The 14872-nt window shown below is 41.7% G+C and overlaps 1 protein-coding gene and 1 long non-coding RNA gene across 3 annotated transcripts in view; one reads left to right on the top strand and one right to left on the bottom strand.

The window, feature by feature from the left end:
* The window catches only part of CFAP91 (cilia and flagella associated protein 91), a 37560-nt gene extending 23681 nt beyond the window's left edge, over positions 1-13879 (bottom strand). Inside the window, exons 1-10 of one of the 2 annotated variants that reach the window (XM_061365444.1) lie at positions 13755-13879; positions 12979-13046; positions 10189-10346; positions 7115-7198; positions 5486-5542; positions 4409-4590; positions 3490-3667; positions 3002-3159; positions 2561-2743; positions 2307-2449 (exon numbers count right to left, since the gene is read on the bottom strand). In XM_061365444.1, coding sequence (XP_061221428.1) covers positions 2307-2449; positions 2561-2743; positions 3002-3159; positions 3490-3667; positions 4409-4590; positions 5486-5542; positions 7115-7198; positions 10189-10346; positions 12979-13046; positions 13755-13869 — 1326 coding nt within the window. In that variant the 5' untranslated portion in view covers positions 13870-13879. The remainder of the gene's footprint in view (positions 1-2306; positions 2450-2560; positions 2744-3001; positions 3160-3489; positions 3668-4408; positions 4591-5485; positions 5543-7114; positions 7199-10188; positions 10347-12978; positions 13047-13754) is intronic. The other variant, XM_061365445.1, reaches the window with a different exon arrangement.
* LOC133218757 (uncharacterized) lies at positions 3067-9929 on the top strand. Its single transcript, XR_009727258.1, has 3 exons — positions 3067-3176; positions 8517-8688; positions 9711-9929. It is a non-coding gene; the product is annotated as an uncharacterized LOC133218757 (long non-coding RNA).
* Positions 13880-14872: the final 993 nt, after the last annotated feature.

Raw genomic sequence — 14872 nt, forward strand, 5'->3', positions numbered from 1 at the left:
TTCCACCTCTATTTGCCACCTCCTTCAAGAGCTTATCCAGAGAAAATGAAATAAACTAATTCCACTGCTAGATCACTGTGTACTTTCTGAGTTTTCTAGAGTTTTGCTTTATTTCTAAGATTATGGGAGAAAATGTGTAGATTAAGTGTGCTAGGACAGCACTAAAAAGAGGCTTTTGTAGAGAAAACTTGTCTAGCTGCTCAGCTATAGAAATAATGCAAGAAAACACACTGCTCTTCTAAGATGATCCTTAATTGCCTGGTTTAAACCTCCTTCATGCTGTTTGATGGAGGTGGTTGGCACAATTGGGACTGCTTATGCCAAGCTGTCAGACAGCTGTCCTCTCCAGGAGGATTCTGCTAAATTCCGTTAATTCAAGTACTCTGCACCCTTTACTGCCCTGTTCTAAACAGCTCCAGTACCTAATGAGGTGGACCTGTCAGAGAGGCCCTGCTAAGCCAGAACATGCTACAGCTACCAAGCTTAAGATGCAAAAGACTCTGATGGGAGAAGTGATCAGTGACAGCACCATAGAGCTCAAGTGCTAATTAGGGCAGCAACTTCATATGGCTCTGAAAAGGAAAGTGTGATTAAACCTAACAATGGCTGAGGCAGTCTGGGTGTTTCAGTGTCATTACTTTCTTCCTGTCTGGACCAACTGGTCTGGTGCCTACTTCTGTATTATCTAAAAGCAGCAGGTAGGTTTTCATAGTGGATTTATCATCTTTTCCTGCAAAGAAGATGTTTCATGATTTTAAAAGAATATATATTTTGCCTTTTTATCGTGGGGAAATGAGTTATGTTAGCCCCTCAGGTGGTAGAACCGATGTAGAACAAGTGATGTACATTGATTGAGAAAAGAAAATACGCACAATTGTCTGCTTTTGTTCTGCATTTTATCTCCCTTTGGTCACCAATTTTCCTTTGAAGAGACATTACTGTGTAAGCAGCCAGCATTAGGGCATACTTCCAAACCTCAAGAAGTATTTTGAACAAACAGAATGTAACTGCTGCATTTTGAACAAACAGAACTCAGCTCTGCAAGCTTGGGCTAACATTTTGCTGCCTATGAGAACTGTGTTATGATCCAGATTATACCTAGTCACTACTGGAATTTTATGCAAGAATCGGCCAAACTCAAACCCCTTCAATACTACTGTGTCTTCTGCTCTACATCTGTTGTGAATGGATGTCCTTAGATCTTCAACAACTCCTGTAGTACTCAAGATCTTGATATTTTTCTTCGTGAATCATAATCAGAGGCAATGTTCCATCTTTGACAAGATCCAGTGGAACTTCAGTTGGAGGTAATATGATTGATTTTTTGGAACAAGATTTCTATTTCAAATTTGTTAGTAGAATGTAACTGTCACCATTGAGAGTATTATTAATTACACTAAAGCAAGAAAGCTATGCACACGATTTCCAATCATGAAATATTTCTTCACTAAATGAAGCAGAAGTTACCAAGCTTTACAAATGAAATGCAATATTTTTCAGAGATACAGCAGCCAGCCAAGAATATGCCTGGTATTTTTAAAAAGGTAGCCCTCAAAAGCATCACAAAAAGCACACTTAAAAGTACACGTAATTTACAAGTATTGTGATTGTAGATGCAAATGAGGCACTTCTTTCCCCAGTGGTTAACTGCATATACAGACACCTCATCTGCATGATCATTTATGACAAATTAAGATGCAAAAAAAAACTATTAGCATGTTTGGAAATCAGATGCTGTTGTTAGGGAACAACAGTGCTGTGCATCCACCGTTCTCATCCAGTTTTATGAGTGGGGTCATTTTAATCATGCTTTGCTGCAGGTGTTTTTACAATAAGTACTTAAAAACGCATGTTTTTTAAAAAGGGCAGAATTTTTAGAATATGAATCCACATTTGGTTTATTTAATTATTAGCACTTTGATAGTGTAACCCATAGGCTTGCCACTTGTGCATTGCAAAAGGAAGGGAGAAATGAGAATGAGCAAATGGCACGAGAGAATTTCCAACTGACATAGTATGTTCTGATACAAACAACTGATCTGTAGGAAGACAGAAGCAGCAGTGCTTGTTTTCTATAGGGTTGGAGCAGAAGTACAGAGAGGACTGACTGACTGGGTTGCAGAGCAGTACTGGTCATACCTACAACAGTCTGAATGTTTGATCCATTCTGTCCTTGAAGTTGTCTTACAAATAGTATGAATATAGCCAAGTAAATAAGGAGAAATCTTATACATGTCTTCCCAGTTGCATTTTTGAGCAGTTCAAATATAACAGGAACTGACATGCTGCTGGATGCAGCTCTATACCTGGTGAACTTGTGCCAGTGCCACCTCTAGCCTTGCTGCTTTTTTAACGTATCCAGTCTTAGTGATAGCTTGCTTAGGTTTTGGAGCTTTAATCTTGACCTGGGTGACAGAATCTGGGAGAGATGCTTCCAATTCACACAGTCCTAAGAAATACAAACAGTGATTAAATAATGGAGTGGTGGGGAAAGAATTTGAGGTTTATTCATATTTTAAGTAAATATGTCATAGAAACCAAGTCTTCCAAAATGCCTTACCTGCAAAGGTGTTAAGATGGACGTTTTTTACCACGTAACGTTCAGAATGGTTGTCTGGAAAATAACCAATTCTAGACAAAGGAGCGTATGGTTGGGATGCTAAGTCAATATAGTCTTTGATGATATCTCGTCTCTCCAGCTTCCCCATTACATTCTTCCTCTTAGCTATCAGTTTCCTGAGCACTGGAAAAGAAATACAAATGTTAAAAAGTTCTTCATACAAATCATTCTAAACCAGCCATATCTTTAGAAATTCACAAGAGCTTTTTCTAGTTAATATAAAAACATCATCTGTTTGACCAGAACAAATGCTGGCCATGCCTATCTATACTGTGGATGCAACCTTTTTCATCTTGAATAAATACTGCAACCTTGTGAAAACAGAAATGCCTTGTCTGAAAACTAAGTGTCATACTGCTCTCTCCCATTTTTCAAACTTACTCAATGAAGTGTCACTCTGAATCTTTTTCATTTTCTCTTCTTTAGCCTTCTGATAATTCTGCCAGTGGGCATCCAAGCGCTTGGCAACCAGCTCATTCTGACTCTCCTCTTGCCTCCAGAGCAGCTTCTTTAAGACTTCCAGTCGAACCTCCTGCAGCCTGCAAAGAAAGGCCAGGTATCACCTACTGTACTCTAGAGTGTTCTGTGCAATGCTGTCATCATCAAATACTACACACCAACTGACTAATTTACATGTAGTTCATACTGTATATCTTCTATTTAATCTTTCATTTTAACCAGTGAGTTTAGTACTGGTAAAAAGTATTGTGGCAGCACTGTCTTATACTAAATTTAACAAATACATCACTTCCCAAAATCAGGGGATTTGCACAGAAATGAAAGACTTGCACCTTTCAGCCAATCCCCTAAACCTGCTTGTTCCTTTTCTATTTGGCCAATAATTTCAAGAAATAAACTTCGATTCCTACTTTTCTATTTCCTGTTCTCTAAAGGCCCATTCCTTCCTCTCCATATCCTCCATCATTGTCCTCCTCTTCTCGATATTTGAGGCACTGTCCATGGCTGGAAGAGTTGCTTCCCAAGCACGTTTTTCCCGGGCGCGTTCAATCATCTCCACCTCAGCTAGTCCTGCTGGTAGACCCCGACCTTACAGGAACAAGAAACAGTAGCTCCTTAGGAGAACGGTGAATCCAATATAACCACCAAGCAAATAACCACCAACAAAAAGTATTAGAGGGTTTTGTGTTTAACAAACAAGCTCACATGTTAAACACAAAAAGAACTGTCCACAACCTGAAGTAAATACTTCTAAGGCCAGTAAAATTTTACAGTATGAGGAATGGTAGGACCTGCATTTGCTGTGGCTTAGCTGACATTAACACTAGCACTTCATTCCTCTACTGCAGGCGGCAAAGGAGGAAAAGCTTTTCCAAGAAGGCACTTTCTGAGAATGAGCACTTTCTTTGGCATGTCCAGTGTCCATCATTATCAAAGGTGGAACAGTGGGAGATGAAGATTATGGGTATATTCTAGGGCAGCAGCGTTCATACTGGTTTTTTTACTGATGTCTACTGATGTTTAACTCAGAACAGCTGAAGAATGGTAGGTGAATGGAAAAAAATGCTCCTAGTTCATATCTGTAAAACATACAAACTTTTCATATTGAGTGATACCAAAACTCTTTATGATGTACCCCAGAACAGCACTATTAAGTAAGAAAATACCATACCTATCTAAAAAAATAGACAAAATAATGTGCCCCAAGGGAAAACAACAAAGGCCTGCCAAAGCTGGCAACAGACTTGAAACCTGACATTGAAAAAACAATGAGCCTCCTGCTAAAGAGATGATATGATTGTTATAATTTATCTCAGTTTCACAACTCACCCCAAGTGAGTGTAGCAAGTGTCAGAAGTTCAGGGACTGAGCCACTAGGAACTACGTATTCTGGGGAATAGGGATCCGTCTGGGCTTCACCATCTCTGTAATCTGTCTGTGTGCCCAAAGTTCGTAACCTGGGACTAAAGACCTTGCTGTCTCCTATAACTGAATGAACACAGGGCTCTGCCCTAAAAAGGAGATGCATAATGGAAGAACATTAGTCACATTCATTTTAAAAAACAACAACAAACAAAACAGAAACACTAAGTCAAAGGTAGGGTATCCAAACGTGTTTGTGCTCCCATGGATGTTAACTCCATTGTCTTTAGTAAAAGCAGACTGAGGCTACAGTGAGTCTCCGTAACCTCCCTCCTTATGTAAACAATCCAGAAATCTTCTTGTTTCAGCTCTCACAAGTTATCACATGCAAGCCTTCCCCATGTATGCATTCTAAAGCATTGATTTGAATGGGCACAAGTAACTAATGGTTGAGAGTTAGCAGAAGTAGGACTGCTTCAATTTAGCTTACATAATTCTCTTTCCAACAATTCCAGAATGAAAATTCAATTTTGATCTAAGTACGTGCAATGTCCATGACTCCACTAGGAAATGAGTCTTATGTCTCCTCAAAATTTGATCCCCACTGAAAACATCATCAGACTCCTTCGTGGATGTTCTACATCACTGAACAGTATTGCAACTATCACAGACAGTTTAATAAAATATCAGAAGATTTTCCAATAACATTGCTTGTAGGGAAGAATCTTCCTTGCATTGGTATCTCTACTAATACTCAGACACACTTGGCTTTCTGTTTCAGGCCACATAATCATAACACACTTGAGGCATGTGTCCTTTACCTTTACAAAAAGTATTACTCATGTGTATCAAGCAAATTCTGACACAGTCAGTCACCTGTTTCGTCAGGAATTCTCAATGGTGAACAAAATCTTACCTCTTTTAACAAGTTTTCCCTGTTGGTTCATTATGAAAAATATTGGTCACCAGCTAACTAGTTCCCCAACCTTTTTCTGGTGAGATGTGACCCATTACAACAGTAATGTTTTGGAACTCACTACTTACTGTGCCATTGAATAAGTAATATTTAGTGGAAGCAGCTTATAAGAAGTGGTGAGAGGTCTGAAAGAGAGAGAATGCAAATGTAAAACAACCATGAGCATAAAAGATCATTAAGGTTTAGAAAAACTGCAGTCCACAAATTTTTATGGAGTTACATTGATTTTTCCATATCTCAGATTCTGTAGTTGCATATTTATGAACTGTGCCTTAATATTAAGTAATCTTTCACGGCTAAGGAGTAACGGAGGAAGTTTCACCAGTACCTCTGCATGTATTCTTCTGTCAAAGCAGAATGTGGAATTGCAAACCAAGGCAATAATTAAAAGAAGCTAGGTTTGAGTGTGTTCACAGCATTTTGTGTATGTTTCACTGATTAGTTTACTTTTTTCCACTCTGGGTTTTTGAGAGGGCTTTTTTTCTTATAACTTCTTGAAGTAAGTCCTGAAATGAATTCCTACCGTCAGCTGCTAAGGTAAGCTGGGTTGAACTTATCTAATTTGATTGTTTGTTTGTTTGTTGGTTTTTTTTGCAGTATTTTCTGTATTATCTTGAAAGTAATATGGGCTCAATGGCATTATTAATAATTCCTTCTTAGGCATTCTTATAGTTTGCATATTGCAGTTCACTATCATTTTCCCTTAGCCTTTGAGAGACTTTAATTTCAAATTGCAGAAGATAACATCATCTTTGTCCTTCTGTTGTTGTTGTTAAAGATCCATAAAGAACTTAAGTTTATTAAGCTTGGAAATTTTTTATATTTAAAGTGGACCTATTGCCAATAGTTGCTGTCTATAATAGCGAAAGTTTTTCAAAGAACATGTGACTAAGTTGACAGTGTTTATAAGCTAGCTGTTGGTTAAGATCTTGAGTCCACTGGTGAGCTGCAGTGTCACTCTGGAAGGAGCAGAGAAGTTCTGCAATGGAGGACATCGATGGAAAGTTAATCATGGATTCCCTTTGCTGCCTTTCTGTTCCTGGCAGGAACTGGGAGTTAAAAAGTACCTTCTTAAGAAGGCACCTTTGCAGGAGTCTGGATAGCCGCAAGGGCTTTGTGAACATCTTCTTCCTTTGTGTAGGATGATCTACAGCACAGAACTTTCTACAAATAATTAAGTACAGAATGCTTGGTATAATTGCTTACATGGTAACTCATTATCTGAGTTTAAAACCTGGGTGATTTTAAACTAGCTAGCGTGAATACTGATAGCAGGGCAGCAAATGCAGTAGGGAGCTAAAGAACAGGCTAACTAGCTAAGGGCTTAGTGAGGAAGTTAGTATGAAGAATCAGGATGGGTTTGCAGTCTTTACAGGCTGCATACCTGTTGATTCTCATTTTGAACTAAGTATGCTGCCTTGAGCTGTAGTTTAAGTATATACCAAGGTGAGAAGGCACCATGTGAAATAACACATATTAACAGCTCTGCTTGAACATTATCTGAAAATTTTGGCACAGCATGAATTTAAAATGACCTCATGATTAAAGATTTGGTTACTATTTAGATTTTCCATAGCACAATCAAAGAACTGACACAAAGGACTGAAACAAATAAGGCTCTGGCATTTATTTAGGTGCTTTTTAAACAACACAAAAGCAAGCTTCGGAACTCTGTTTCAAATCAGGTCATTCCTTACCGTGCAAAGTACTTGTAGCGATTCCTTCCACTAACTTCAGGATCTTCATACACAATCTGAGGTATCTGAAGAGAAGATTGAGTTCTAAAAGCCAAAGTACAGGGTATCATTTAAGTACATTCAGAGCAGTTCTGATCTTTTTACTATGCCCTTCTTATTTTTTAATTATCTTTCTACTTTTTTGACACTTTATATGTATCTCCCATTATGTGTGAGCAAGAAATGGTTGGTTGCTGCCTTTAATAAAACTTTCTTATGTGCCTGTCATGAAGAGGCTTTGCCAGTTGTAAATGCTTGACCTTGTTAACTACTTTTGTTGGGAGTGGGGGAAGCAAGCGCATTTCCTTGAGAGCAAAAACTTTCCATAACAGAAAATCTGTGTAAAGGAGTAGAATGAACAAAGGGGCATACTATTGCTTTCTACATTTCAAAAGTAGCTGAAGAGATTTTGAGCAAATGTAAAATATTTTAGAACCAGCAATTTCAATTTGAATGCTCCAATAAAGGACTAAAATAAGGACGACCATGTGAATGTTTCAAAAACATATGCTGGAACAACCATATCTTTTGCAAGAACAGTCTTTCTTCAGTTTTTACCCCATTTTTGAATTTAAAGTAGGCAGACTGTTTAAATTTTTCCCTAGAACATCTTTGAGCTTTTTATGTTAAAGCTTATTTTAATGAGGTAGACCTCATAAAGGTAGTCAGTGAGACATTGGATAGAATTGAGTCATAGAATCATAGAATCATAGAATAGTTAGGGTTGGAAAGGACTTTAAGATCATCAAGTTCCAACCCCACTGCCATGGGCAGGGACACCTCGCTCTAAACCATACCACCCAAGGCCTCGTCCAACCTGGCCTTGAACACTGCCAGGGATGGAGCATTCACAACCTCCCTGGACAACCCATTCCAGTGCCTCACCACCCTAACAGGAAAGAATTTCCTCCTTATATCCAGTCTAAACTTCCCCTGTTTAAGTTTTAACCCATTACCCCTTGTCCTATCACTACAGTCCCTAATGAAGAGTCCCTCCTCAGCATCCCTATAGGCCCCCTATGCATCAGGACTCCTATTTGATCTCACAATCACTTTATACTCCAGTCTTACTCTCTTCTCAACCTGCAAGGTGGTTAAGACAAGAAACTGAAGTTCTTTTTTTAAAAACAAACCAAAACCAAACCCAAAAGCCCATACCATGCCACCAAGATAAGTAATTTCCTCAAGCTACATATATATGGCAAGTCCTGAAGGTCATTTTTTGTAAGACCATTTTTTGGGTGGCTTTTAAGAAACCTGACCTCAGGATTGTGGGTGCTGAAACTGGTTGCTATGGCCTAATTTTAAATACAGAGATATATTTACAGAGATACAATTAACAATACGTAACATTGCTTGACAGCTGGGATCAAACCAGAGGATTCCATGCTGAGATTGCTTGTCTTCAAAGACCTCATCTAAGCCCTCCAACATGCACTGTGGAACTTCACGAGCCACTGTATGGCTACCTATTGCAGCAAAGCCTACAGAGATATGCTTCATTAACCTCCCGTGACATACAATTTACTGCCAAGGTAAGTTTAAAGTCATCTCTTCCCAGTGCTTTCAGTCCTATCATGTAACAAAAGAGAGGAAAATGTTTTGGGATGCAGTAATCTGAGATACTTGCTTAGCACTAATCAACCTGTTATTGTGAAGTTGTGTTTGTAATTCAAATGAGATAATGGAGCTGATGGCTAGTTCCACTAACTGACTCTTCACAGATCAGGCTGTTGCTCCATCCAGATGGGTTTATGTTTCATTCAGCACAGGTGGGCACTTATTCTTATGATCTAACTTTATTAGCATAAGCTGTTCATCCTATTATGGTATAGTTATAGGCACAATGGGAACCCAGTGAAACAGCCTTTTTTATTCCACAGATCCTGCCTCTTGCATGTCCTTGACTTATATTTGCTGACTTTGCTGAAATAAATGGGCATTTATTCCTGGTAACCTTGCAGAGGCAATGCAACTACCGAGAAGACAGCTGGGAAATATGCTATCTTCTGTATCAGCAACACTGTCAGTCCATGCAGGCTGAAACAGAGGGGATGGATTTCTCTTTTTTTTTTTTGTTAATTACAAGACATTTTGCAAATACATGTTGTTGAAATGTAAATCAATTTTAAAGCGGTGCAGGTGTCAAATTAGTTGTTACATAATAACAGTCAAAATAGAAAAAGCCACTGAGGTTTTCATTTGCTGGGGACAGTGTGAAATGCTGAAAATAATAGTAAAAAAAAAAATTAAAGCTCAAAGTTTCTTATTTTATTATGAAAATTAGAAGAATATGCTTTCAAAACTGAACAAAACCAGGTGCTTTATCACTCTGAAACTATATTTGGTTACTGTCTGGCATGCGGTGGAACTCAGCTACCAGCAACCCCAGAGCACACATCATCTGAAAAGCCTGTGGTCCACAGTTAGCTTGCTAATGCAACACAAACCTCTGTAAACAACTAGGCTGATGCCTGCAATCTTGAATACAGCTACTAGGGGATTTCAAAGAACACATGGTGTGGCAAAACACACAGAAGTTTTTTAACATCTGCAGAATCAGAAGCCCAAATTGTGATGCCAGGATAAAGTTTAACTAAGACACCCCTGCACTAAAAATGTGGTGTCCTGGTTCAGGCCTTGTATACCCTTGAATGAGCAGCAAAAGCAATCTAACCAGCTGCAACTGCGCTAGTTGAAACCTGCACTGGACTAAAAAGAAAGAGCTCCCGCTGAAGTACACACATGAGTCATTGAAGTCTTCATAACTTATTTCGTCTTTTTAAGATTGAAATAACCCTAACTCTCTTCCCTTTCCCGGCAACCGCTGCAAAGAGGATAACACAGGGATGAAGGAATGTGCAACATCCACCCTGTAAGAAACAGATGGGCAACCATACTTCACAACAGCTGCAATCTCTTAATTTCAAGGGAAATGTAAGTAGGAGCAAATTGCAGTCATCTCCACTTCAGTGTGCATGGGTTTTGTTGGGTTTGTTTGTATGGGTTTTTGAAATCATCCATAGAACACTTACGCAGCAAGCTGCTGAAGAGCCACCAGGCGATGCTGAGCACTCCCTTTCCATCTTTGGTCAATAAATGGAGGTACTGGATCTTTGCCTTCCAACCACACACCATAGCTTGGAAAATGCATCAAGGTTCTAAACATACTTCTGAGCACTGGTGCCTTTACCTAATGTTTGTGTGGACACAAAGAAGAGTGGCAGTGATTAAGTAATTTCAAACAGCAGTGAAGAGATCAGAATTTCAGCTTGCTGTGATTTACAGAACTACACATTTGAGATGGGGAAAGAAGGAGGCATACATATGTTAATGATGTCAGCTGGTTAGATGGTACTTTTCAAGATGTGGAGCATACCAGACTAGAAGCAGACACACAGATATGTCTTGTGGCTATTTTCCAGTGCTAAGCTGACACTTAAAATTGAGATCTAATGGTTCGTTACATAAAAAAGTTAGTGTGCAGTAACTGTGAATGTGCAGTGATGTGAACTTCTAGCACATTACCCCATGTAGCTTCCTCTTATTTTGTGTGCTCTGGAAACGAAGTAACATATTCCACTTATATTATTTTATACTGTAACAATTTTAGCCTGTGATAAAAATACCTGCACGGGAGTTAGCACACAAAAACGATCACGTTAAAAATCCACACCCTTCCTTCTAAGTACTTATTTCCCTGGGTAGATATGCCCTAAATCTCCAGATTTATTATTGCAAATAAATCTTTGCAATCATGACTCAAGTGGAAGTGATGTAGCTATATTGGCTTGAGCTTCTTTAAAGCCTGAAATCAAGGTTTGAACTGTGAATCACCCCTTTTATTTCATCTGGTGCTAACCTGGATGGGGTAGTAGTGACTAACTATGCTAACTCACCAGAGTGTAAGAGAATGTCAGATGATGAAGATTTGGGACTCCCAACTATGACCAGCGGCTTGCTGTGCATGAGACTGCATTTTTGTTTCACTTCTCTTCAAAGGGAATTCAACCTCAGGATTTTGGAAAACCCTACAAACTAGTATTATCCCAAACTCTGTCCACTCATTTTGTGATCCTATAGATTAAGAATTCAAAGTTGCATTGTTTTGAATCGCACATTGTGCCCGTGGTGATTCATATGCTTAAACGATGTTTCATGCAGGTCAGAGTCTGTCACCATATCCATCCACAACATCACACCTGGGACATGACAACATTAGTGACGGTATGCCACCTCACTTTGTCTTGTCTTCACTGCTAACACAGCAATACTCTTGCAAGGATCTCTGTGATGACAGGTAATGTTTCCAGCTCTAGGTGTGTATCTTTCTACAGAGAGGCAGACAAAAATAATGTTTTGTTGTTGGTTTTTTTATGTAGATGTAGGAAAGAGACTGAGATAACGGGGTAAGAGGCATCCCAAAGTATTCTTAAAAAATGTTTCTTGACTCCATTACTGGAAAGCTGCTCGTGGATTTTCTCCTTACTGTACAGCAATGGAGTTTCAGAGCTCAGCGTATCCTGCCTTGCAGGCTCAGTCAAGTGCACAGTTTCAAGAGGACTCTGTTTAAAATCCAATTCATTATGCAGTTGTACCAAGTCTGTTTTCCCTTGGCATTCTACCGATATGAAGCCTGTCCAGCCATCGATCACTGCTGTCTAATGGTGTGACTGCAACTCCCACAGACACGCCCTAACTGGTTTTAAACTAGTTAGGGTGAATACTGATAGCAGGGCAGCAAAAGCAGTAGGGAGCTAAACAGTGGGCTAACTAAGGGCTTAGTGAGGAAGATAATATGAATTAGGATGGGTGTGCAACCTTTACAGGCTACCTAGCTGTTACTACCTAGTTCACTTTAAACTAAGTATGCTACCTTGAACTGTGGTTTAAGTATATTCCAAGGTAAGGAGGCATCATGTGAAGTAACACATTTTAACAGCTCTGCTTGAACAATAGTCCAATTCTTTTTTAGATCTTAGTAACAGCTGCTGCTAACAGCATTTGGAGATAATCTATTATAAATCATAGAATTACAGAATCATAAAACAGTTTGGGTTGGGAAGGACCTTAAGATCATCTAGTTCAAGCTCCCTGCCATGGGCAAGGATGCCTCACACTAGACCATGTCGCCCGAGGCTCTGTCCAACCTGGCCTTGAACACTCCCAGGGATGGAGCATTTACCACTTCTCTGGGCAACCTGTGCCAGTGCCTCACTGCCCTCACAGTAGAGAACTTCTTCCTTATACTTAACCTGAACCTCCCCTGTTTCAGTTTGAATCCATCACCCTTTGTCCTATCACTACAGTCATCCTTGTAGCCCCCTTCAGATACTGGAAGGCTGCTATGAGGTCTCCACGCAGCTGCCTTCTCTTCTCCAGGCTGAACAGCCCCAACTTTCTCAGCCTGTCTTCATACAGGAGGTGCTCCATGCGCCTGATTGTGGCCTCCTCTGGACTTGCTCCAACAGCTCCATGTCCTTATGTTGAGGACACCAGAACTGCACACAGCGCTGCAAGGGGGGGTCTCACAAGAGCAGAGGGGCAGGATCACCTCCTTCGATCTGCTGGTCATGCTACCGACACACAATTTAGGAAATTACTCAGGACATGGAACTAGGCATTTCCAGGCTGCTGCTGCGGAGTCACCCTAGGCCAAGGGATGTGGTAACTCCCTGTGCTAAGTCTTGTTTTAGATAAAACTGCTTCCTTTGCTTTGTATTTTGGTTTTAAGGGGGCAGCTTAGAACTGAGTTTCTACCCAGGTATATATGCATATACAGAAATAAAAGGTGCACAAGTGAGCTATCTTTGGCCAACACCTACCACTTTATCACCAAAAAGGGCATTTGACTTTGAATGATCCTTCTCACTTGACAGTGTGTATGGAGGGTCTGAAAGATAAGTGAACAAATGGAACTAGTTACATATTTGAGGAATCCGTGTGAATGGTCAGGCTCCACTTCCATCTTTAAAAGTCTGTAAATAAGACAGTATAACACAAACTAGGAAAGAAAAAAACTGAAATACACCATCATGCAAATAAGCCTCAGAGCTGAAATACCGCAGTTCTGTAGAAGAGCATGACTGAAGAAAAATGTTTCTTTGGAATCACTTAAAGTGAAGACATTACAAACAAACAAGCAAGCTTGGTAATGAGTGGAAATTCACTGTAAACGGTGCTTCCCTCCAGCATAAAGAACTAGTGTTGACTTTCCCCCAGCTCGCAGGTGTTTTATAGTCCCAAGCCTCTCCTCACCTCTGGTACTTTCGTTATTGCTGCCATCCCTAAGGCTTTACGGCTGTACAGCTCTGCCCTGCTCCACCCTCCCGTTCTAAACCCTATTTCCCGACCCAGCTCGTTGCCGGTCAGCCAGTGCCAGCTCCTGGGCCAGCTCTGACCCCGCACCTCATCCTAGGGCCCGGGAAGAGGCGAGGGGCCTGCTCGGCCAGACCACACCCCCCCCCCCCCCAGCACACAACACCCCGCGCCCGGGACCTGGACGCGGCCTCCCTCCCTGCGGAAATTCCCCCGCCCCGGGGGCTGCAGACAGAGCAGGGGGCGCGGGGAAGCCGCTGTCCCTCCGGGCCGGACCCGGTACCGTAGGGGTAATAGAGGGTCCGACCGGAGGCCATTTGTCGGCAGTCCCCAAGGAGCTGGGCCTGCAAAGCGCCGGGCACCGCGCGGCTCATGGCGCCTCCGGCTGCGGTTCCCATGGCGACCGGCGGGCGGAGCAGCGGAATGACACACGCCCCACGGCGGGTATGACTGAGGGCTGGCGCTCCCCTTCTTCGCTGGTGGTTGCTCGGGTCTTTCCCCGGGGACGGCCTCGCCCCCACGGGTTTTCTCCCGCCGCTTTCTGCGAATCCAGGGGCTGTCTCTCCCCTGGCACCAAGCCCTGTTAGGCAGCGGGGCCTGCCCGCCTCCATCTTATGCTACTGCAGGCGGGGCGGGGACGGAGCCGACGGTGCCCGGCGTTCCCCTACCCCGGCGTGGACAGTGGAGGCGCAGGTGTCCGTGCTCTCAATTTGAGAAGCTGCGGGGCTTCACAGTGAAGCTGGTGTGGGGCGGCTTGTCTGTAGTTTGAGGAGGATGGGGAATGGTCGACGGGGAGGAGTGGCGGCAACAGGGTGGAGGTGTGTTTGCTGCGATGCTCTCCAGTTGCCTTGGGCCCGCACTTACTGCTTAAGAAGGGAAGATTCCAGGGAGACCTTATTGCAGCCTTTCAGTTCTTAAAAGGGGCCTATTAGAAAGACAGGAAAGACTTTTTAGCAGTGTCTGTTGCAACAGGACGAGGGGTGATGGTTTTAAACTGAAAGGCTGGATGTGAGGAAGAAATTCTTTACAATGATGGTGATAAAACACTGGCACAGGTTAACCAGAGAGGTGGTGGATGCCCCATCCCTGGAGATATTCAAGACCAGGCTGGATGTGGTTCTGCGCAACCTGATCTAGTTGAAGATGTCCCTGCTTATTGCAGGGGGTTTGCTCTAGAGGAGCTTCGAGGGCCCCTTCCAACCTAAACCATTCTATGGAAAACAGTTTAGAAATTATAGCTGGGGATTGGCTTCAGGCCTAAATGTTCTTATTCCTGGCTTTGCTTGTCACTGCTTACGACTTCTGCTGCTGACTTTCTGCTGGTGAAAAGAGATTTGTTACCTACCAGCCCAGAGAGGCTGCAGGTGGGTTTGCATTTGTGAAGTGCCTTGAGAGCCCTGC

This window comes from Neopsephotus bourkii, unplaced genomic scaffold (genome assembly GCF_033783945.1).
Source record: "Neopsephotus bourkii isolate Nb327-2 ecotype Australia unplaced genomic scaffold, CSIRO-AGI_Nbou_v1 NB_1287, whole genome shotgun sequence".
Lineage (NCBI taxonomy): Eukaryota > Metazoa > Chordata > Aves > Psittaciformes > Psittacidae > Neopsephotus > Neopsephotus bourkii.